We start from the raw sequence: 23,418 nt of genomic DNA on the forward strand, positions 1-23,418 counted from the left end.
CAACTTAAAATTATGTGTTTGCTAAATATTTCTCATATGTTCATTCAACTAGAAATTATTATTTTTGCATTTTACGCCCCCTAAAAAGGCTGCAAAAAAAGAAACGTCCTTTTTCAGGACCCTGTCTTTCAAAGATAATTTGTAAAAATCCAAATAACTTCATCGATCTTCATTGTATAGGGTTTAAACGCTGTTTCTCATGCTTGTTCAATGAACCATAAACAATGAATGAACATGCACCTGTGGAACGGTCGTTAAGACAATAACAGCTTAGACGGTAGGTTATGAAAACTTAGGACACTAAAGAGGCCTTTCTATTGACTCTGAAAAACACTAAAAGATAGATGCCCAGGGTCCCTGCTCATCTGCGTGAACGTGCCTTAGGCATGCTGCAAGGAGGTTGAGGACTGCAGATGTGGCCAGGGCAATAAATTGCAATGTCCGTACTGTGAGACGCCTAAGACAGCACTACAGGGAGACAGGACGGACAGCTGATCATCCTCGCAGTGGCAGACCACATGTAACAACACCTGGATCAGTACATCCGAACATCACACCTGCGGGACAGGTACAGGATGGCAACAACAACTGCCCGAGTTACACCAGGAACGCACAATCCCTCCATCAGTGCTCAGACTGTCCGCAATAGGCTGAGAGAAGCTGGACTGAGGGCTTGTAGGCCTGTTGTAAGGCAGGTCCTCACCAGACATCACCAGCAACAACGTTGCCTTTGGGCATAAACCCACCGTCGCTGGACCAGACAGGACTGGCAAAATGTGCTCTTTACTGACGAGTCACTGTTTTGTCTCACCAGGGGTGATGATCGGATTTGCGTTTATCGTAGAAGGAAAGAGCGTTACACCGAGGCCTGTACTCTGTAGCGGGGTCGATTTGGAGGTGAAGGATCCGTCATGGTCTGGGGCGGTGTGTCACAGAATCATCGGACTGAGATTGTTGTCATTACAGGCAATCTCAATGCTGTGCGTTACAGGGAAGACATCCTCCTCCCTCATGTGGTACCCTTCCTTCAGGCTCATCCTGAAATGACCAGCCATACTGCTCATGATATCCTGCAAGACAGGAATGTCAGTGTTCTGCCATGGCCAGCGAAGAGCCCGGATCTCAATCCCATTGAGCACGTCTGGGACCTGTTGGATCGGAGGGTGAGGGCTATACAGAAAATGGTATTCAACATGTCCTAACCTGGGATTTGAACTCACAACCGCTTGGTTCATAGCATTCCAATCTTCCTGCTACGCCACCATATCTGTGTCTATAACTAATTACACCTGTATTGCTACACTTTGTACTTTGTACACTCAACAAAAACTGCTTTATTTATCATGGTGATTAATGATAGATTAACATTAAAACAGTAATATGCCTCCACCAACATTAGACACCTATACAGAAAAACCTAAAATTGCTTAAATAGTTACATCAAATCAATGATGAGAGTATAGTCAGATTAACTGATAATTGGTGTAGACATGGTGGTGTAGACATGGTGGCATAGCAGGATGATCGGAATGCTGTGAGCCAAGAGTTTGTGAGTTCAAATCCCAATTGAAGACATGTTGAATAATAATGACTATATAAACGATCATGCACTATATAGTCAACATGTGTCAAATATGTACATTGAAAACACAATGTTAAAAGCACTCTGTGTGTGTAACTAGTTCCACTGCCTTTTTTGGGGGTAAGATGCCAAAAATAATAATTTGTAGTTGAATTAACATATGAGACAAATTGAGCAAACTCGTCATTTTTAATTGACCGTATTTTTGCCTATGTTTTCTCATGTTGGAGCTAAGTTTGGCTCAACTAAAAATCTTAAGTTCAGGTAACAAAAGTTGAGTAAACAAAAAAAGGCTGTGGAACCAGTTACTTAATAATAATTAGTTGAAGCATCTGGATTTGTGTTTTTTTTAAATAGTGTAGGCTATTCAAAATGTTCAGTCCTATAAGGCCATATCAAGGGGAGGCTGAGGAAATATCTGGCTTATTGAGAACCTACCTCACACATTTATGGGAGCCTAGTATTTTTTATTTGAGGTGAAGTGCGACGCGTAAAAGGCTTATACTCATTGATGCCAATTACAACAATGTTGACAATCAACACTCCAAACATATTGAGCAACACTGGATATTTTTTTTGTGTTACTATTACTCGTTATTGTATTCTATGCTGTTTAATAAACTGTAGAATCAATCCACAATGGACTAGGACTAGAACATTCCGTGCCCCCAGCCGAATTGGAGTTGATGACAAGGCAAAGATCGTCAATAACCTACAGAACTGGAGACAAGCACATCCATGGAATGCCTTGAATGGCCAGTGAGTGGCCAAGCCCTCGCCACACGTACAACTTGTTCATTCATCAAAACCCAGCCCTTTCACTGCACCGCCAGCTATTGCACTCATAATAACGGCTGTGAAAATAGCTAAAATATTTCGGACACACCCCTGGATCTATAGCACTACCTCCAGCGCTTAGATTTACCATAAGTTAGGTTTGTTAAAATAGATCCCTCTGTGTGAACCATATGAATAACAAGGCCATTGTATTTCATTCAACTCTAGCTGATGCAGCTCTGAGTAAACAGTAAATGTCTATATCCCAATAGCCTATCTGAAGTGTTTGAGTAGTGTGAATCTCCCACAAGCCCACTACACCGTGCCAGATATAGTCCTATTCAGCAGCAGTTTATCTTCGAACTTAGCATCCTGAGGGGAGTAACAACACCCCAGCCTGTCCGTCACATTTCCCGACTCTCTCTCTCTCTCTCTCTCTCTCTCTCTCTCTCTCTCTCTCTCTCTCTCTCTCTCTCTCTCTCTCTCTCTCTCTCTCTCTCTCTCTCTCTCTCGTCTCTCATCTCTCATCTCTTCCCCCTATAGTAAGATGTGTGACCCCAGTGTGACAGCGTTTGAGCCAGAAGCTCTGGGTAATCTGGTGGAAGGCCTGGACTTCCATCGCTTCTACTTTGAGAACTGTAAGTTGCATTGCTCTCTCCTTGCCTCCCTCCTACTATATCAATTTCAGAATTCTAATTTTACATTATACACAGACAGTTTGAAGCTACAGGAAACCTGTGTTTAATTGTTTGGGATATATCATCAAATTCCAGAGCTGTACACAGACAGGAGGGCTGTAAAACTCTTGCTATACAGCACTAACAACTCATTTACTTTCCCAGTGAAGGGAGAGTATACATATTATACACACTATAGTATAATTAAGCAATAAGGCACGAGGGGGTGTGGTATATGGACAATATACCACGGCTAAGGGCTGTTCTTCCTGGATACAGCCCTTAGCCGTGGTATATTGGCCACATACCACAAACCCAGAGGTGCCATATTGCTATTACAAACTGGTTACCAATGTAAGTAAAACAGTAAAAATAAATGTTTTGTCATACCCGTGATATATGGTCTGATATACCACAGCTGTCAGCCAATCAGCATTCAGGGCTTGAACCACCCAGTTTATAATATATATTTTGGAATATCCTTTAATAGTCCTTTATATGTGCTCATAAGCTCTAGCTTACTGTTTCCATAATAGGTAACAAAATGTAATTTCTATTTCATGAGATGTGGTTAGGATTACAGCAAGTTGTGGAGAACAGAACCTTGGGGCCATTATCTGTAAGTGAATGTAGTGTTCATTAGCTGCTACAGTGGCTGCAGACTGAATGCTTTTGGCTCATTGTGATGAGTAATGGATAATCCTCTCCTGTCAGCTACTGTTCTCCCAGCCAGAGGAAACAGCTCCAATGGGCCTGATTGGACTGATTGGGAAAATGACAGAGCAAGGAAGAGAGAAAGAGAGGAAGAGAGAAATTAAAGAAGAGAGAAATGGAGAGAAACATAATGAGAGTGAAACTAATTAACCCTCTCAAATATTAATTCTGTAAAGCATTGATAAAGGCACAGCATCATCATCAGTGAGACAGACTATGGCATACCTAGTCATAAACCAGTGTGAAATCTCCTGCAGTCATAGAATGACTTATTCATTGACTGACTGTTGTCTTGTGTGTATGTTACTCGTCCCCCAGTGTGGTCTAAGAACAGTAAGCCTGTCCACACCACCATCCTGAACCCCCACATCCACCTGATCGGGGAGGAAGCTGCCTGCATCGCCTACATCCGCATCACCCAGTACATCGACACCAACGGCATGCCCCGCACTGCCCAGTCTGAGGAGACACGCATCTGGCACCGCCGTGACGGCAAGTGGCAGATAGTCCACTTTCACCGCTCTGGATCACCCTCCGCCATCACCAAGTAAACCAGTCTGGTGAGTGTCTCCTCACCTCTCCTTTACTCGCTATACTGGAAACACTCAGGTGGTGGGAGATGTATCTATTTAATATAGGCCTGCCATCTGATGGGAGATGTAGCTATTTAATATAGGCCTGCCATCTGGTGGGAGATGTAGCTATTTAATATAGGCCTGCCATCTGGTGGGAGATGTAGCTATTTAATATAGGCCTGCCATCTGATGGAAGATGTAGCTATTTAATATAGGCCTGACATCTGGTGGGAGTTGTAGCTATTTAATAAAGGCCTGCCATCTGATGGGAGATGTAGCTATTTAATATAGGCCTGACATCTAGTGGGAGATGTAGCTATTTAATATAGGCCTGACATCTGATGGGAGATGTAGCTATTTAATATAGGACTGACATCTAGTGGGAGATGTAGCTATTTAATATAGGCCTGCCATCTGGTGGGAGATGTAGCTATTTAATATAGGCCTGCCATCTGATGGAAGATGTAGCTATTTAATATAGGCCTGCCATCTGGTGGGAGATGTAGCTATTTAATATAGGCCTGCCATCTGGTGGGAGATGTAGCTATTTAATATAGGCCTGCCATCTGATGGAAGATGTAGCTATTTAATATAGGCCTGACATCTGGTGGGAGTTGTAGCTATTTAATAAAGGCCTGCCATCTGGTGGGAGATGTAGCTATTTAATATAGGCCTGCCATCTGGTGGGAGATGTAGCTATTTAATATAGGCCTGCCATCTGATGGAAGATGTAGCTATTTAATATAGGCCTGACATCTGGTGGGAGTTGTAGCTATTTAATAAAGGCCTGCCATCTGGTGGGAGATGTAGCTATTTAATATAGGCCTGCCATCTGATGAAAGATGTAGCTATTTAATATAGGCCTGCCATCTGGTGGGAGATGTAGCTATTTAATATAGGCCTGCCATCTGGTGGGAGATGTAGCTATTTAATATAGGCCTGCCATCTAATGGAAGATGTAGCTATTTAATATAGGCCTGACATCTGGTGGGAGTTGTAGCTATTTAATAAAGGCCTGCCATCTGGTGGGAGATGTAGCTATTTAATATAGGCCTGCCATCTGGTGGGAGATGTAGCTATTTCATGTAGGCCTGCTAGTACTCAATGCCAGAGATTCTGTAGCTGTATCGGCATGGGCATCTGTAATAAGGGTCAGTTTTCTCTTATTCCCTACTATTTGTTATTGAATGAGGTCAGGCAATCTCTCGTCTTCCCTTCTGACCCCAGCTGAGCTCTAGAGCAGGAGGGTTTGAGTGAGACGTCCCTCTGAGTGACACCGGTGGGTTACCAGCCGGCTGCATGGGGACACAGAGGGACGCCCACCGACCAGCCTGAGGAACCACGAGCCCGCCCTCCTACACGCCACATCTCATTTCTTTACTTGAAATCAGTTTACGTCTCCTCTCATATCCATCACAAGCAAATCACATTAACGTCACACTATGTCACGCTCTCATGTATGTATTGTATATGCTGTGTGTGTCAGGAACATTTAAGCCTTGTCACACTGTCTCTCTGCTCGTTCTTCTCTGACCTTCTTGGTTCTTGTCATACTACAGTACTTGGCAGAGGCACAATTAGTACCAATGGATCTATGAGTAAGATTCAATCTGTAAAATATAGCTGAGGGAAGTAGGGATACTGAGTGTGCTGATTTTTTTATAATCCCCACAAAATGTGTGAACTAGGCCTTTATTACTCCTGTTTGCAGAGCAGAGAAATACCCCTCCCCTCAATATAAATTATCCTCAGCCACACCCCTCATCGACCAAAATCTCCTTATAACCCACCCCCGTAAACATCTTCCCGCTGCTCTAAAGCGCTCGCAGTAATCGGTACCTACAGTTTCCCTTACACTTAAATGTTTTTATTCAACAATGCTCCCTCAACAATTCTCCCTCAACAATGCTCCCTCAACAATGCTCCCTCAACAAATCAGTACATTAATATTTAATAATTACATTAAAAGTCCAGTCAGAAATAACAAGTCATAGTAATATAATAGTCACATAAATATCTACATAATATAATATTATACTGTATGTGGGAGGAGCATCAAAGCACTTCTTTAGGTTCTTCCAATGAGGACTGAGGGTAGATACCATATATCTTCCTCCTTTTTATTGTTGTCAATACAAACCCTCTCTTACCTGTTAGAGCAGTTATCTTACTTGCAGCAGACAGTGTAAACTACAGTATTCTGCCTACTTCAGAGTAAGAAGCAATTCAAAAAGACCACTAACACTGCCCCAGGATTTTCTGCAATAAGTTAGATTGGTGTTTTTATACTAAATAGTATGATCTTCTGATTATAGATTTGTTGTGGATTTAAAAAAATGACAATTGATTTGAATGACTTTGTTTTATTGATGTCCCATTCCCTCTATTTCGTCACTCTCCAGTGTTAACATCACTGTTTATTACATGCAAGTGTATAAATTAACTTTGGATCTCTCTGCTTGTGTTTCTAGTTCTCAAATTTGTCAAATGTGATATTTCAGATGTACTCTCAGAGATGTATAAATTATTTTATCTTTTTACTGTTCGAAGAATGTCAAAATGGGACAAATAAGAACATGATATCACCTCTAAACTGCAGTGTGTTTCCCTGTGTTTTAACAATAAATGCCTCATGGAATATTTGATTGTGCTTTGAAAAACTGCCAGAATTGAATTTGATTTAAACAAAATGTGTTTACTATTGGCAGATCAACACAGATATATATCAAACTTTGTACTGTAAAGCAATTTGTGAAAAATCTGCTGAATACGACAAACAAATCTTTTCCTCAAAATAAAGGATAAAAGAAGAACCACAACAGCCAAATCCTCTGTGTATGCTTTCTAGAACTGATTCTACAGATTGTATACTTGTTTTATACGGTAGTTTAGTATTTTAGTGTAAATGGCCAGGCCTACAGCCTACTGCTTTAAAACAGCACTGCTGCTCTGATGTTGCTGTTTCTTTCCTGGCACTATTCAACGGAGCACATTGAGGACCTTATGGTACTGTATAGGAGCTATTGTAGGATTTATATTATTCTGGATATGAGATGCTTTCTTTATACTATTCTGGATATGTGACGCTTTATTTCTTTATATTATTCTGGATATGAGACGCTTTCTTTATATTATTCTGGATATGAAACTCTTTCTTTATATTATTCTGGATATGAAACTCTTTCTTTATATTATTCTGGATATGAAACTCTTTCTTTATATTATTCTGGATATGAAACTCTTTCTTTATATTATTCTGGATATGAGACTCTTTCTTTATATTATTCTGGTTATGTGAAGCTTTCTTTTTATTATTCTAGACATGTGGCACTTTATTTCTTTATATTATTCTGGTTATGTGAAGCTTTCTTTTTATTATTCTGGATATATGCCTTTCCTTTGAAGCATGTGAGTTTGTTATGTGCTCGAAGTTAATGTGTCTGTTTTTGAAAATAATTTTCTGAAGGGTCAAAGTCATCATTTGCAATTGTTATATAATATACTGTGAATTTGGGTCTGTAAATAAAAACATTATAATGATAAGGCATTCCACATTGTTTGGTGTTTTTTTAAAATATATTTTATTTAACCTTTATTTAACTAGGTAAGTCAGTTAAGAACAAATTATTATTTACAGTGACGTCCTACCCCGGCCAGATCCTTACCCGGATGACGCTGGGCCAATTGTGCGCCGCCCTATGGGACTCCCAATCATGGCAGGTTGTGATACAGCCTGGAATCGAACCAGGGTCTGTAGTGACACCTCTATCAATCGATCAAATCTATTCATGAAACCCTTTTTACATCAGCCGATGTCACAAAGTGCTGTACAGAAACCCAGCCTAAACCCCCAACCAGCAAGCAATGCAGCTGTAGAAGCACGGTGGCTAGGAAAAACTCCCTAGAAAGGCCAGAACCTAGGAAGAAACCTAGAGAGGAACCAGGCTATGAGGGGTGGCCAGTCCTCTTCTGGCTGTGCCGGGTGGAGATTATAACAGAACATGGCCAAGATGTTCAAACGTTCATTGATGACAGCAGGGTGAGATAATAATAATCACAGTGGTTGTAGAGGACAACAGGTCAGTTGGCTTTTCATAGCCGATCATTCAGAGTTAGCGACAGCAGGTGCGGTAGAGAGAGAGAGTCCAAAACAGCAGGTCCGGCACAAGGTAGCTCGTCCAGTGAACAGGTCAGGGTTCCATAGCTACAGGCAGAATAGTTGAAACTGGATCAGCAGCATGACCAGGTGGACTGGGGACAAAAAATAGTTATCAGGCCAGGTAGTCCTGAGCCATGGTCCTAGGGCTCAGGTCCTCCGAGAGAGAAAGAGAGAGAAAAAGAGAGAAAAAGAGAAAAAGAGAGAGAGCGAGAATTAGAGTGAGCATATTTAAATTCACACAGGACACCGGATGTGACAGGAGAAATACTCCAGATATAACAGACTGACTCTAGCCCCCCGACACATAAACTATTGCAGCATGCATACTGGAGGCTGAGACAGGAGAGGTCGGGAGACACTGTGGCCCTGTCCGACGATACCCCCGGACTGGGCCAAACAGGCAGGATATAACCCCACCCACTTTGCCAAAGCACAGCCCCTACACCACTAGAGGGATATCTTCAACCACCAACCTACTACCCTGAGACGAGGCCGAGTACAGCCCACGAAGATCTCCCCAACGGCACGAACCCGAAGGGGGCGCCAACCCAGACAGGAAGATCACGTCAGTGACTCAACCCACTCAAGTGGGGCACCCCTCCTAAGGACGGAATGGAAGAGCACCAGTAAGTCAGTGACTCAGCCCTTAGGGTTAGAGGCAGAGAAACCGGGTGGAGAGAGGGGAACCAGCCAGGCAGAGACAGCAAGGGCGGTTTGTCGCTCCAGTGCCTTTCCGTTCACCTTCACACTCCTGGGCCAGACTACACTCAATCATAGAACCTACTGAAGAGATGAGTCTTCAATAAAGACTTAAAGGTCGAGACCGAGTCTGCGTCTCTCACATGGATAGGCTGACCGTTCCATAAAAATGGAGCTCTATAGGAGAAAGCCCTACCTCCAGCAGATTGCTTAGAAATTCTAGGGACAGTGTCATGTGACCGTAGCGTATGTATAGGTATGTACGGCAGGAGCAAATCGGAAAGATAGGTAGGAGAAAGCCCATGTAATGCTTTGTAGGTTAGCAGTAAAACCTTGAAATCAGCCCTAGCCTTAACAGGAAGCCAGTGTAGAGAGGCTAGCACTGGAGTAATATGATCAAATGTTTCGGTTCTAGTCAAGATTCTAGCAGCCATGTTTAGCACTAACTGAAGTTTATTTTGTGCTTTTTCCGGGTAGCCAGAAAGTAGAGCATTGCAGTAGTCTAACCTAGAAGTGACACAAGCATGGATACATTTTTCTGCACCATTTTTGGACAGAAAGTTTCAGATTTTTGCAATGTTACGAAGATTGAAAAAAGCTGTCCTTGAAATACCTCTAGCACAGAGATACAGTGCCTTAGACCGCTGCCCCACTTGGGAGCCCCTTTTTAAGTTTTCAGTTTTAGTAATGCTATCTATAGGTATTTAATCATAGTATTATAAATTATTGAATTGATTTGATTATGATGACACTTTCCTGTCGCTGTGGAAGAATTATACAACTTTCTGTTGGCTCCCGGCTTGTGCCATTAAACCCCTGCAACTTATCAAAAACGCTACAACCCGTCTGGTGTTCAACCTTCCCAAGTTCTCCCATGTCACATTCACTAAGAGGAAGAGGAACTGCCCCTCCCTACTTATTGGCTCTGCTTAAACCCTACAACCAAACCTGAGTGATTCATTCTGACACCTCTGGTCTCTTGGCCCTCCCACCCTTTTGGGTGGGCAGCTCCCGGTCAGCCCAGTCCAAGCTCTTCTTTGTCCTGGCACCCCAATGGCGGAACTAGTTTCCCCCTGAAGCAACAGTTGAAGTCATAAATGTACATACATCTTAGCCAAATACATTTAGACTTAGTGTTCCACAATTCCTGACATTTAATCCTAGTAAGAATTCCCTGTCTTAGGTCAGTTAGGATCACCACTTTATTTAAAAAATATTAAATGTCAGAATAATAGCTTTCATTTCTTTCATCACATTCCCAGTGGGTCAGAAGTTTACATTCACTCAAAAAGTATTTGGTAGCATTGCCTTTACATTGTTTAACTTGGGTTAAACATTTTTGGTAGCCTTCCAGAAGCTTTCCACAATAAGTTGGGTGAATTTTGGCCCATTTCTCCTGACAGAGCTTGTGTAACTGAGTCAAATCAAATCAAATCAAATCAAATTTATTTATATAGCCCTTCGTACATCAGCTGATATCTCAAAGTACTGTACAGAAACCCAGCCTAAAACCCCAAACAGCAAGCAAAGCATGTGAAAGAAGCACGGTGGCTAGGAAAAACTCGGTAGGAAAAACTCCCTAGAAAGGCCAAAAACCTAGGAAGAAACCTAGAGAGGAACCAGGCTATGAGGGGTGGCCAGTCCTCTTCTGGCTGTGCAGGGTGGATATTATAACAGAACATGGTCAAGATGTTAAAATGTTCATAAATGACCAGCATGGTCAAATAATAATAATCATAGTAGTTGTCGAGGGTGCAACAAGCACATCCGGTGAACAGGTCAGGGTTCCATAGCCGCAGGCAGAACAGTTGAAACTGGAGCAGCAGCACGGCCAGGTGGACTGGGGACAGCAAGGAGTCATCATACCAGGTAGTCCTGAGGCATGGTCCTAGGGCTCAGGTCCTCCGAGAGAAAGACAGAAAGAGAGAAAGAGAGAAAGAGAGGACTTACCGTCATAAGACAAGGCCGAGTATAGCCCACAACGATCTCCGCCATGGCACAACCCAAGGGGGGGCGCCAACCCAGACAGGAAGACCACGTCAGTGACTCAACCCACTCAAGTGACGCACCCCTCCCATGGACGGCATGGAAGAACACCAGTAAGCCAGTGACTCAGCCCCTGTAAAAGGGTTAGAGGCAGAGAATCCCAGTGGAAAGAGGGGAACCGGCAAGGCAGAGACAGCAAGGGCGGTTCGTTGCTCCAGCCTTTCCGTTCACCTTCACACTCCTGGGCCAGACTATACTTAATCATAGGACCTACTGAAGAGATAAGTCTTCAGTAAAGACTTAAAGGTTGAGACTGAGTCTGCGTCTCTCACATTGGTAGGCAGACCATTCCATAAAAATGGAGCTCTATAGGAGAAAGCCCTACCTCCAGCCGTTTGCTTAGAAATTCTAGGGACAATTAGGAGGCCTGCGTCTTGTGACCGTAGCGTACGTGTAGGTATGTACGGCAGGACCAAATCGGAAAGATAGGTAGGAGCAAGCCCATGTAATGCTTTGTAGGTTAGCAGTAAAACCTTGAAATCAGCCCTTGCCTTAACAGGAAGCCAGTGTAGGGAGGCTAGCACTGGAGTAATATATAATTTTTTGGTTCTAGTCAGGATTCTAGCAGCCGTATTTAGCACTAACTGAAGTTTGTTTAGTGCTTTATCCGGGTAGCTGGAAAGTAGATCATTGGATTAACAAAAGCATGGATTAATTTTTCTGCGTCATTTTTGGACAGAAAGTTTCTGATTTTTGCAATGTTACGTAGATGGAAAAAAAGCTGTCCTTGAAACAGTCTTGATATGTTCTTCAAACGAGAGATCAGGGTCCAGAGTAACGCCGAGGTCCTTCACAGTTTTATTTGAGACGACTGTACAACCATCCAGATTAATTGTCAGATTCAACAGAAGATCTCTTTGTTTCTTGGGACCTCGAACAAGCATCTCTGTTTTGTCCGAGTTTAAAAGTAGAAAGTTTGCAGCCATCCACTTCTTTATGTCTGAAACACAGGCTTCTAGCGAGGGCAATTTTGGGGCTTCACCATGTTTCATTGAAATGTACAGCTGTGTGTCGTCCGCATAGCAGTGAAATGTAACATTATGTTTTCGAATGACATCCCCAAGAGGTAAAATATATAGTGAAAACAATAGTGGTCCTAAAACGGAACCTTGAGGAACACCGAAATTTACAATTGATTTGTCAGAGGACAAACCATTCACAGAGACAAACTGATATCTTTCCGACAGATAAGATCTAAACCAGGCCAGAACTTGGCCATGTAGACCAATTTGGGTTTCCAATCTCTCCAAAAGAATGTGGTGATCGATGGTATCAAAAGCGGCACTAAGATCTAGGAGCACGAGGACAGATGCAGAGCCTCGGTCTGACGTCATTAAAAGGTAATTTACCACCTTCACAAGTGCAGTCTCAGTGCTATGATGGGGTCTAAAACCAGACTGAAGCGTTTCGTATACATTGTTTGTCTTCAGGAAGGCAGTGAGTTGCTGTGCAACAGCTTTTTCAAAAAAAATTGAGAGGAATGGAAGATTCAATATAGGCCGATAGTTTTTTATAATTTCTGGATCAAGATTCGGCTTTTTCAAGAGAGGCTTTATTACTGCCACTTTTATTGAGCTTGGTACACATCCGGTGGATAGAGAGACGTTTATTATGTTCAACATAGGAGGGCCAAGCACAGGAAGCAGCTCTTTCAGTAGTTTAGTTGGAATAGGGTCCAGTATGCAGCTTGAGGGTTTGGAGGCCATGATTATTTTCATCATTGTGTCAAGAGATATAGTACTAAAACACTTTAGTATCTCCCTTGATCCTATGTCCTGGCAGAGTTGTGTAGACTCAGGACAATGGAGCTTTGGAGGAATACCCAGATTTAAAGAGGAGTCTGTAATTTGCTTTCTAATGATCATGATCTTTTCCTCAAAGAAGTTCATAAATGTATTACTGCTGAAGTGAAAGCCATCCTTTATTTGCGAAGGCTGCTTTTTAGTTAGCTTTGCGACAGTATCAAAAAGAAATTTCGTATTGTTCTTATTTTCCTCAGTTAAGTTGGAAAAATAGGATGATCGAGCAGCAGTGAGGGCTCTTCGATACTGCACGGTACTGTCTTTCCAAGCTAGTCGGAAGACTTCCAGTTTGGTGTGGTGCCATTTCCGTTCCAATTTTCTGGAAGCTTGCTTCAGAGCTCGTGTATTTTGTGTATACCAGGGAGCTAGTTTCTTATGACAGATGTCAGGTTTGTAGGCCTCCTTGCTCGCACACGCTTTTTCAGTTCTGCCCACAAATTTTCTATGGGATTGAGGTCAGTGCTTTGTGATGGCCACTCCAATACCTTGACTTTGTTGTCCTTAAGCCATTTTGCCACAACTTTGGAAGTATGCTTGGGGTCATTGTCCATTTGGAAGACCCAAGAACCAAGCTTTAACTTCCTGACTGATGTCTTGAGATGTTGCTTCAATATATCCACATAATTTCCCTCCTCGTGATGCCATCTATTTTGTGAAGTGCTGCAGTCCCTCCTGCAGCAAAGCACCCCCACAACATGATGCTGCCACCCCCGTGCTTCCCGGTTGGGATGGTGTTCTTCGGCTTGCAAGCCTCCGCCCTTTTCCTCCAAACATAACAAATGGTCATTATGGCCAAACAGTTATATTTTTGTTTCATCAGACCAAAGTACGATCTTTGTCCCCATGTGCAGTTGCAAACCGTAGTCTGGCTTTTTTATGGCGGTTTTGGAGCAGTGGCTTCTTCCTTGCTGAGCGGCCTTTCAGGTTATAGGACTCGTTTTACTGTGGATATAGATACTTTGTACCCGTTTCCTCCAGCATCTTCACAATGTCCTTTGCTGTTGTTTTGGGATTGATTTGCACCTTTTCACGCCAAAGTACGTTCATCTCTAGGAGACAGAACGCGTCTCCTTCCTGAGCGGTATGACGGCTGCGTGGTCCCACGGTGTTTATACTTGCGTACTATTGTTTGTACAGATGAACGTGGTACCTTCAGGTATTTGTAAATTGCTCCCAAGGATGAACTAACTTGTGGAGGTCTACAATTCTTTTCTGAGGTATTGGCTGATTCCTTTTGATTTTCCAATGATGTCAAGCAAAGAGGCACTGAGTTTGAAGGTAGGCCTTGAAATACATCCACAGGTACACCTCCAACTGACTCAAATGAGGTCAATTAGCCTATCAGAAGCTTCTAAAGCCATGACATTATTTTCTGGAATTTTTTAAAGGCACAGTCAACTTAGTGTATGTAAACTTCTGACCCACTGGAATTGTGAAACATTGAATTATAAGTGAAATAATCTGTCTGTAAACAATTGTTGGAAAAATTAATTGTGGCATTTAATATATTTTTTAATTTTATTTCACCTTTATTTAACCAGGTAGGCAGGTTGAGAACAAGTTCTCATTTACAACTGCGACCCGGCCAAGATAAAGCAAAGCGACACAAACAACAACACAGAGTTACACATGGAATAAACAAACATACAGTAAATACAATAGAGAAAAAAAGTCTATATACAGTGTTTGCAAATGAGGTAAGATGATAAATAGGCCATAGTGGCAAAATAATTACAATTTAGGAATTAAACACTGGAGTGATAGATGTGCAGAAGATGAATGTGCAAGTAGAGATACTGGGGTGCAAAAGAGCAACAACAAAAAAATAACAGTATGGAGATGAGGTAGTTGGATGGGCTATTTACAGATGGATTATGTAAAGGTGCAGTGATATGGGAGCTGCTCTGACAGCTGGTGCTTAAAGTTAGTGAGGGAGATATGGGTCTCCAGCTTCAGTGATTTTTGCAATTCGTTCCAGTCATTGGCAGCAGAGAACTGGAAGGAAAGGTGGCCAAAGGAGGAATTGGCTTTGGGGGTGACCAGTGAAATATACCTGCTGGAGCGTGTGCTATGGGTGGGTGCTGCTATGGTGACCAGTGAGCTGAGTTGGCGGGGCTTTATCTAGCAAAAACATATAGATGACCTGGAGCCAGTGGGTTTAGCGATGAATATGAAGCGAGGGCCAGCCAACGAGAGCATTGAGGTCACAGTGGTGGGTAGTATATGGGGCTTTGGTGACAAAACGGATGGCACTGTGATAGACTACATCCAATTTGCTGAATAGAGTGTTGGAGGCTATTTTGTAAATGACATCGCCGAAGTCAAGGATAGGCAGGATAGTCAGTTTTACAAGGGTATGTTTGGCAACATGAGTGAAGGATGCTTTGTTGCGAAATAGGAAGCCTATTCTAGATTTCATTTTGGATTGGAGATGCTTAATGTGAGTCTGGAAGGAGAGTTTACAGTCTAACCAGACACCTAGGTATTTGTAGTTGTCCACATATTCTAAGTCAGAACCGTCCAGAGTAGTGATGCTGGACGGGCGTGCAGGTGCGGGCATTGAACGGTTGAAAAGCATGCACTTAGTTTTACTTGCATTTAAAAGCAGTTGGAGGCCACGGAAGGAGAGTTGTATGGCATTGAAGCTCATCAGGAGGTTTGTCAACACAGTGTACAAAGAAGGGCTAGAAGTATACAGAATGGTGTTGTCTGCATAGAGGTGGATCAGAGAATCACCAGCAGCAAGAGCAACATCATTGATGTATACAGAGAAAAGAGTCAGCCCGAGAATTGAACCCTGTGGCACCCCAATAGAGACTACCAGAGGTGCGGACATCAGGCCCTCCGATTTGACACACTGAACTCTGTCTGAGAAGTAGTTGGTGAACCAGGCAAGGTAGTCATTTGAGAAGCCAAGGATGTTGAGTCTACCGATAAGAATGTGGTGAATGACAGAGTCGAAAGCCTTGGCCAGGTTGATGAATACAGCTACACTGTATTGTCTCTTATCGATGGCGGCTATGATATCGTTTGGGACATTGAGCGTGGTTTCCTAGCCTCAGTGCAGTGGGCAGCTGGGAGGAGGTGCTCTTATTCTCCATGGACCTTACAGTGTCCCAGAACTTTTTTGAGTTTGTGTTGCAGGAAGCAAATTTCTGCTTGAAAAAGCTAGTCTTGGCTTCTCTAACTGCATGTGTATATTGGTTTCTAACTTCCCTGAAAAGTTGCATATCACGGGGGCTGTTCGATGCTAATGCAGAATGCCACAGGATGTTTTTGTGTTGGTTAAGGGCAGTCAGGTCTGGAGAGAACCAAGGGCTATATCTGTTCCTGGTTCTAAATTTCTTGAATGGGGCATGCTTATTTAAGATCGTGAGGAAGGCATTTAAAATAAATAACCAGGCATCCTCTACTGACGGGATGAGGTCAATATCCTTCCAGGATACCCGGGCCAGGTCGATTAGAAAGGCCTGCTCGCTGAAGTGTTTCAGGGAGTGTTTGATAGTGATGAGTGGAGGTTGTTTGACCTCTGACCCATTACAGATGCAGGCAATGATCGCTGAGATCTTTGTTGAAAACAGCAGAGGTGTATTTAGAGGGCAAGTTGGTTGGGATGATATCTATGAGGCTGCCCGTGTTTACGGCTTTGGGGTGGTACCTGGTATGTTCATTGATAATTTGTGTGAGATTGAGGGCATCAAGCTTAGATTGTAGGATGGCTGGGGTGTTAAGCATGTCCCAGTTTAGGTCACCTAGCAGCACGAGCTCTGAAGATAGATGTGGAAATCAGTTCACATATGGTGTCCAGAGCACAGCTGGGGGCAGAGGGTGGTCTATAGCAGGCGGCAACGGTGAGAGACTTGTTTTTAGAGAGGTGGATTTTTAAACGTAGAAGTTCAAATTGTTTGGGTACAGACCTGGATAGTAGGACAGAACTCTGCAGGCTATCTCTGCAGTAGATTGCAACACCACCCCCTTTGGCCGTTCTATCTTGTCTGAAAATGTTGTAGTTAGGGATGGAGATTTCAGAGTGTTTGGTGGTCTTCCTAAGCCAGGATTCAGACACGGCTAGGACATCCGGGTTGGCAGAGTGTGCTAAAGCAGTGAATAAAACAAACTTAGGGAGGAGGCTTCTTATGTTAACATGCATGAAACCAAGGCTATTACGGTTACAGAAGTCATCAAAAGAGAGCGCCTGGGGAATAGGAGTGGAGCTAGGCACTGCAGGGCCTGGATTCACCTCTACGTCGCCAGAGGAACAGAGGAGAAGTAGGATAAGGGTACGGCTAAAAGCTATGAGAATTGGTCATATAGGACGTCCGGAACAGAGAGTAAAAGGAGCAGGTTTCTGGGGGCGATAAAATAGCTTCAAGGTATAATGTACAGACAAAGGTATGGTAGGATATGAATACAGTGGAGGTAAACCTAGTGATTGAGTGATGATGAGAGAGATATTGTCTCTAGAAACATCATTGAAACCAGGTGATGTCATCGCATGTGTGGGTGGTGAAACTGAAAGGTTGGATAAGGTATAATGAGCAGAGCTAGAGGCTCTACAGTGAAATAAGCCAATAAACACTAACCAGAACAGCAATGGACAAGGCATATTGACGTTAAGGAGAGACATGCTTAGCCGAGTGAATCATAAGGGTCCAGTGAGTAGTGAGGTTGGTTGGGGTCACGGCGATTCAGACAGCTAGCCGGGCCATGGGTAGCAAGCTGGTAGAAGGTCTGTTTTTAGCCACCTCGTGCGTTTCCGTCAGTAGATTAGTGGGGTTCCGTGTGGTGGAGGGGACCAATCCAATTGGCAAAATAATTATAGTTATAGTGGCCCAAGAAAATTGTCCGATAGACCTATTCAGATAGCAGCCGATAAGACAGCTAACGATTAGCGGACTGCAGATGGGCGTTCAGGTTACGTCGCGACGGAGGGGCCAGTTGGATAACTCCCTCGGGCAGATAACGTCGGTAGTCCAGTCGTGAAGGCCCGGTGGGGCTCCGCATCGGCAGTAAAACGGTTCCGGATAGGTGATTGTAGCCCAGGAGTGGCTGATGGAACTCTTCAGCTGGCTAGCTCCGGAATAATTGATGTTTGCTCCGGGACCGACGTTAGCCAATAGTCACTCGGATAGCAGCTAGCTAGCTGTAAGATCCAGGTGTAAATGTCCAGAGCTTGCGGTAGAAATTCGGGGATATGGAGAGAAAATAGGTCCGGTATGCTCTGGTGTGAGTCGCGTTAAAAAAACGGCGATAGCTTTTCAAGCTAAAGGATAGCTGATGACCACCAACCGTGGTTAGCTGAATACTAACGTTAGCCAGTGAACTGGCTAACTTCTGGCTAGCTTCTGGCTAGCTTCTGTTGTGGATTTCAGATTTGAGGTGAATAATACTTATTTTTTTAAACAATTGGTGAGGAGGGTTGCAGGAGAGTGTTTTGAAGTTGAGTTTTTAGAAGCTCTAAAAAGATATGCAAAGAAAATATGTAAATATATATACACACGGGACACGACAAGACGAGGACAAATGACGTCTGACTGCTATGCCATCTTGGATAGGAACACTGAACACTGATAGGAACACATATACATAGAAACATATGTATAAACATACATACAAAGAAACGTATGTATTAACATATAGACATAGAAACATAAGTATTCAGACCAACTGACTTTTCCCCATTTTGTTACATTACAGCCTTATTCTAAAATGTATTAAATAGCTTTTTTCATCAATCTACACACCATAACCCATAATGACGAAGCACATTTTTTTTCAAAATGTATAAAAATAAAACACTGAAATATCACATTTACATAAGTATTCAGACCCTTTAGTTAGTACTTTGTTGAAGCAACTTTGGTAGCGATTACAGTCTTCTTGGGTATGCAGCTAAAAGCTTGGCACACCTGCATTTGGGGAGTTCCTCCCATTCTTCTCTGTAGATCCTCTCAAGCTCTGTCAGGTTGGATGGAGAGCGTCACTGCACAGCTATTTCTAAGTCTATCCAGAGATGTTCGATCGGGTTCAAGTCTGGGCTCTGGCTGGGCCACTCAAGGACATTCAGAGACTCTGGCTGTGTGCTTAGGGATGTTAACCTGTTGAAAGGTGAACCTTCGCCACAGTCTGAGGACCTGAGAGCTCTGGAGCAGGTTTTCATCAAGGATCTCTCTGTACTTTGCTCTGTTCATCTTTCCCTCGATCATGACTAGTCTCCCAGTCCTGCCTCTGAAAAACATCCCCACAGCATGATGCTGCCACCACCATGCTTCACTGTAGGGATGGTGCCAGGTTTCCTCCAGACGTGACGCTTGACATTCAGACCAAAGAGTCTTGGTTTCATCAGACCAGAGAATCTTGTTTCTCATGATCTGAGAGTCATTTAGGTGCCTTTTGGCAAACTCCAATTGGGCTGTCATGTGCCTTTGACTGAGAAGTGTCTTCCATCTGGCCACTTTAGCATAAAGGTCTGATTGGTGGAGTGCAGCAGAGATGGTTGTCCTTCTGGAAGGTTCTCCCATCTCCACAGAGGAACTCTGGTGCTCTGTCAGAATGACCATCGGGTCTTGGTCACCTCCCTGACCAATGCCCTTTTTCTTTTGATTGCTCAGTTTGTCTGTGCGGCTAGCTCTAGGAAGACTTGGAGCGAGACAAGGGGGGGGAGGAGCAGCTGCAGGAGGGGACAAGGGACTTGAGCAGACTGGTTTGATTAATGATACATGGAAGGTGGGGTGAATTTTGAGAGAATCAGGGCGTTTTAGATGAACAGCAGAGGGGTTTATGACATGATCAATCTCAAAGGGGCCAATGAATCGGGGAGCTAGTTCTTTTCGAAAAAACTTTGAGGCAAGTCCTTTGAAGAAAGCCATACCCTTTGGCCTGGAGTGTAGACTGGAGCTGCAGCACGACGATGGTTAGCCTTGGATTGGGTCCTGGCGGAGGCACGAATAAGGGCAGCCCGGGTCCTCCTCCAGGTGCGACGACAATGGCGCATGTGGTCCTGGACTGAGGGCACCACTACTTCAACCTCTTGGGCAGGGAACAAGGGAGGTTGGTAACCCAGAGCACACTCAAAGGGAGACATACCTGATGAGGCGTTGATGAGGGTGTTGTGGGCATATTCCACCCAGGATAGCTGGGCACTCCAGGAGGAAGGGTTAGCTGAAGTAACACAGCGTATAGCAGTTTCCAACTCCTGGTTGGCCCGCTCGGTCTGACCGTTGGTCTAGGGTTGATATCCAGACGAAAGGCTGACCTTAATAACAAGAGCTGTGCAGAAGGCTCTCCATACCTGGGATGTGAACTGGGGTCCTCTGTCAGAAACAATGTCACTGGGGATTCCATGCAGCCGCAAAACATGGGATACCAGCAGGTCCGCAGTCTCCCTGGAGGATGGAAGCTTGGAGAGGGGAATGAAGTGAGCCGTTTTAGAAAATTGGTCAATAATAGTGAGAATGACTGAGTTACCATTTGATGGGGGAAGCCCAGTGACGAAATCCAAAACTATGTGTGACCAGCGACGACTAGGTATGGGAAGAGGATGAAGCAGACCAGATGAAGGTTTGGTGGAGGTTTTATTCCGGGCACAGACTGAGCAGGCTGATATGAATTCCTGAGTGTCTCTCTCCATGGTGGGCCACCAAAATTGCTGATGCAGGAAGGCGACTGTCCGGTTCATGCCAGGGTGACAGGTGAGGTGCGTAGAATGGGCCCATTGAAGAACATCAGAAGGAACTGAATCTGGCACAAACATAGCCTTACAATGGCCGTTTCTAGGATCAGGCTGGTTCAGCTGAGCCTGACGAACACGAGACTCAATCTCCCAGGAGACAGCAGCAATGATGCAAGATGATGGCATAATGGTCTCAGGCTCTGAACTTTTGTTGTCTGCGGTGAACTGACGAGAGAGGGCATCAGGCTTGGTATTCTTAGATCCGGGTCGATAAGTGAGTGTGAAGTTGAATCTTCCAGAAAAGAATGCCCACCAAGCCTGACGAGAGTTGAGATGTTTGGCGGTCTGGATGTAGGCTCGATTTTTATGATCCGTCCACACAATGAAGGGAAGTACTGAACCCTCTTACCAGGCTCGGGATACTCCTCAAGAGCCAGCTTAACAGCCGAGAGTTACCGGTTGCCTACGTCAAAATTTCTCTCTGCAGGTGAGAGCTTGCGGGACAAGAAGGCACAAGGATGGAGCTTCTGATCCACGGGAGAACGTTGAGACAGGACTGCACCTACCCCGGTGTCGGAAGCGTCCACCTCGAGGACGAACTGGAGTTCTGGCTGGGTAAGAATTGGAGCAGAAGTGAAGTGGTGCTTGAGTTCCCGGAATGCTGCCTCTGCCACGGGGAACCAGTGGAATGGAGTGGTGGTTGAGGTGAGAGTGGTGAGAGGAGCTGCCAAACGACTGTAGTCACAGATGAATCGTCTATAAAAATGAGCAAACCCCAGAAAACACTGTAACTGCTTAAGATTCGCGGGCACAGGCCACTCTGTGACTGCCCTAACCTTGGCAGGGTCCATTCGTAGCTGTCCTTGAACAATAATTTAACCCAAGAAGGACACAGAGGAAACATGAAACTCACATTTCTCAGCCTAAACAAATAGCTTATTCTCCAATAGCCTTTGGAGAACTTGGTGGACGTGTTGCTTGTGAGCCTCAATGTCCTTCGAAAAAATAAGAATGTCATCCACATAGACAAAAACAAAACGCCCAATGACATCCTTCAGGACATCATTCACCAGGCCCTGAAAAGCAGCCGGGGCGTTAGTGAGGCCAAAAGCATAACGAGGTACTCAGTATGTCCAAGTGGTGTGTTGAACGGCGTTTTCCACCCATCTCCCTCTCTGATGCGGACAAGGTGGTAGGCATTCTGGAGGTCCAGTTTAGTAAATACTGTGGCACCATGGAGGGGGGCAAAAGCAGAACTGATAAGTGGCTCGGGATACTTATTCCTGACGGTGATACTATTCAACCCACAGAAGTCTATGCATGTCCTCAGTGACCCGTCCTTCTTCTTGACAAAGAAAAATCCAGCTCCCACCGGAGAGGAAGAAGGCCTGACATGTCCGACAGCAAGTGAGTCCTGGATGTATTACTCCATGGCCTCTTGCTCGGGGCGAGAGAGGTTATACAACCTGCTACTAAGGAGAGGAGCTCCAGGCTGAAGCTCAATAGCACAGTCGTAAGGCCGATGAGGCGGCAGAGATGGGGTGTGGTGCTTGCTGAATACAGGAGCTAGACTGTGATATTCTAGAGGAACAGAAGACAGGTCTGGGGGTTCTGGAGTGGACTGGGGTGCAGACAAGGCAGGAGGAAGTGCAGAATGTAGACAATAAGAATGGCAAAATGTACTCCAAGTAGTAACCCTTCCGGTAGACCAGTCAATCTGTGGGTTGTGTAGCTTTAACCATGGATGGCCCAGAACCAGAGGTGAGTGAGAACAGTCGATGATATGAAAACGGATCTTTTCCTGGTGATTACCAGAGAGACGCAGGATAACAGGAACTGTTCTTTACAAAATACGGAAGAGTAGCTTTCCATTGAGAGCGTTGGATTCCAGAGGTGAATCAAGCAAAACAGTGTCCAGGTCCAACTGCTTAACAACCAATCGGTACAGAAAACTCTCGTCGGCGCCTGAATTGATGAGAGCAGGCAGAGGAAAAGCCTGGCTCTGCCACACAAGGTTGGCCTCAAGCAGGGGTCTGGGAGATGATGGGCAATTGATTTGGCTCAACACTATATCCCCCACTACTGCTGAGCCCTCTCTTTTGCTGGACACAGGGCACAAGTGGAGACCAGGTGACCAACCTGTCCACAATACAGACAGCTCCTAGTACTGATACACCGCTGCCTCTCCTCTGGAGATAGACGAGTCCGGCTGAGCTGCATGGGTTCAGGATTGGAACCTGTCTGGTGATGTGATGCAGTCGGTGAAATTGAGCAAGGCACAGAAGCAGACGTTATGGGACATGCAACCCATACCAACTAGGTCTCAAGGACCCTCAAGGACGAGGAGTGCGTTCCGGAATACTCCCTGAAGGACCTCTTCATTCCAGCCGCTCTCTGCGGTGAGGGTGCGGAACTCACATGCCATCTCAGCTACATTCTGAGAACCTTGACGAACGGACAGAAGTCATTTAGCAGCATCCTTTCCACAGACCGGGTGGTCGAAGACCTTCCTCATCTCATCTTTGAATCCACTGTAGGAGAAGCAGATAGATGACTGTCTCTCCCAAACCGCAGTGGCCCAGGAGAGCATAAGAGTAGGGCTGTTGCTCAAACGCTAGTGAACGTTGTACAAGAAAGGCTCTGCAAAGCCCAAGATTGCCATCATAGCACTCAGGAGTCGGAACAAAAGGCTCCCGGAGTGGAGAAGAGGAACTG

At 44.4% G+C, this 23,418-nt stretch overlaps 1 protein-coding gene across 3 annotated transcripts in view; it reads left to right on the top strand.

The window, feature by feature from the left end:
• camk2a (calcium/calmodulin-dependent protein kinase II alpha) overlaps window positions 1–7,872 on the top strand; it is a 156,444-nt gene extending 148,572 nt beyond the window's left edge. Inside the window, exons 16-18 of one of the 3 annotated variants that reach the window (XM_082958280.1) lie at window positions 2,903–2,997; window positions 4,069–4,310; window positions 5,518–7,872. In XM_082958280.1, the coding sequence (XP_082814406.1) occupies window positions 2,903–2,997; window positions 4,069–4,301 (328 nt within the window). In that variant the 3' untranslated portion in view covers window positions 4,302–4,310; window positions 5,518–7,872. The remainder of the gene's footprint in view (window positions 1–2,902; window positions 2,998–4,068; window positions 4,311–5,517) is intronic. The other 2 variants (XM_082958281.1, XM_014129575.3) reach the window with 2 other exon arrangements.
• The last annotated feature ends 15,546 nt before the right edge of the window (window positions 7,873–23,418 follow it).

This window comes from Salmo salar, chromosome 11, assembly GCF_965601325.2.
Source record: "Salmo salar chromosome 11, fSalSal1, whole genome shotgun sequence".
NCBI lineage: Eukaryota > Metazoa > Chordata > Actinopteri > Salmoniformes > Salmonidae > Salmo > Salmo salar.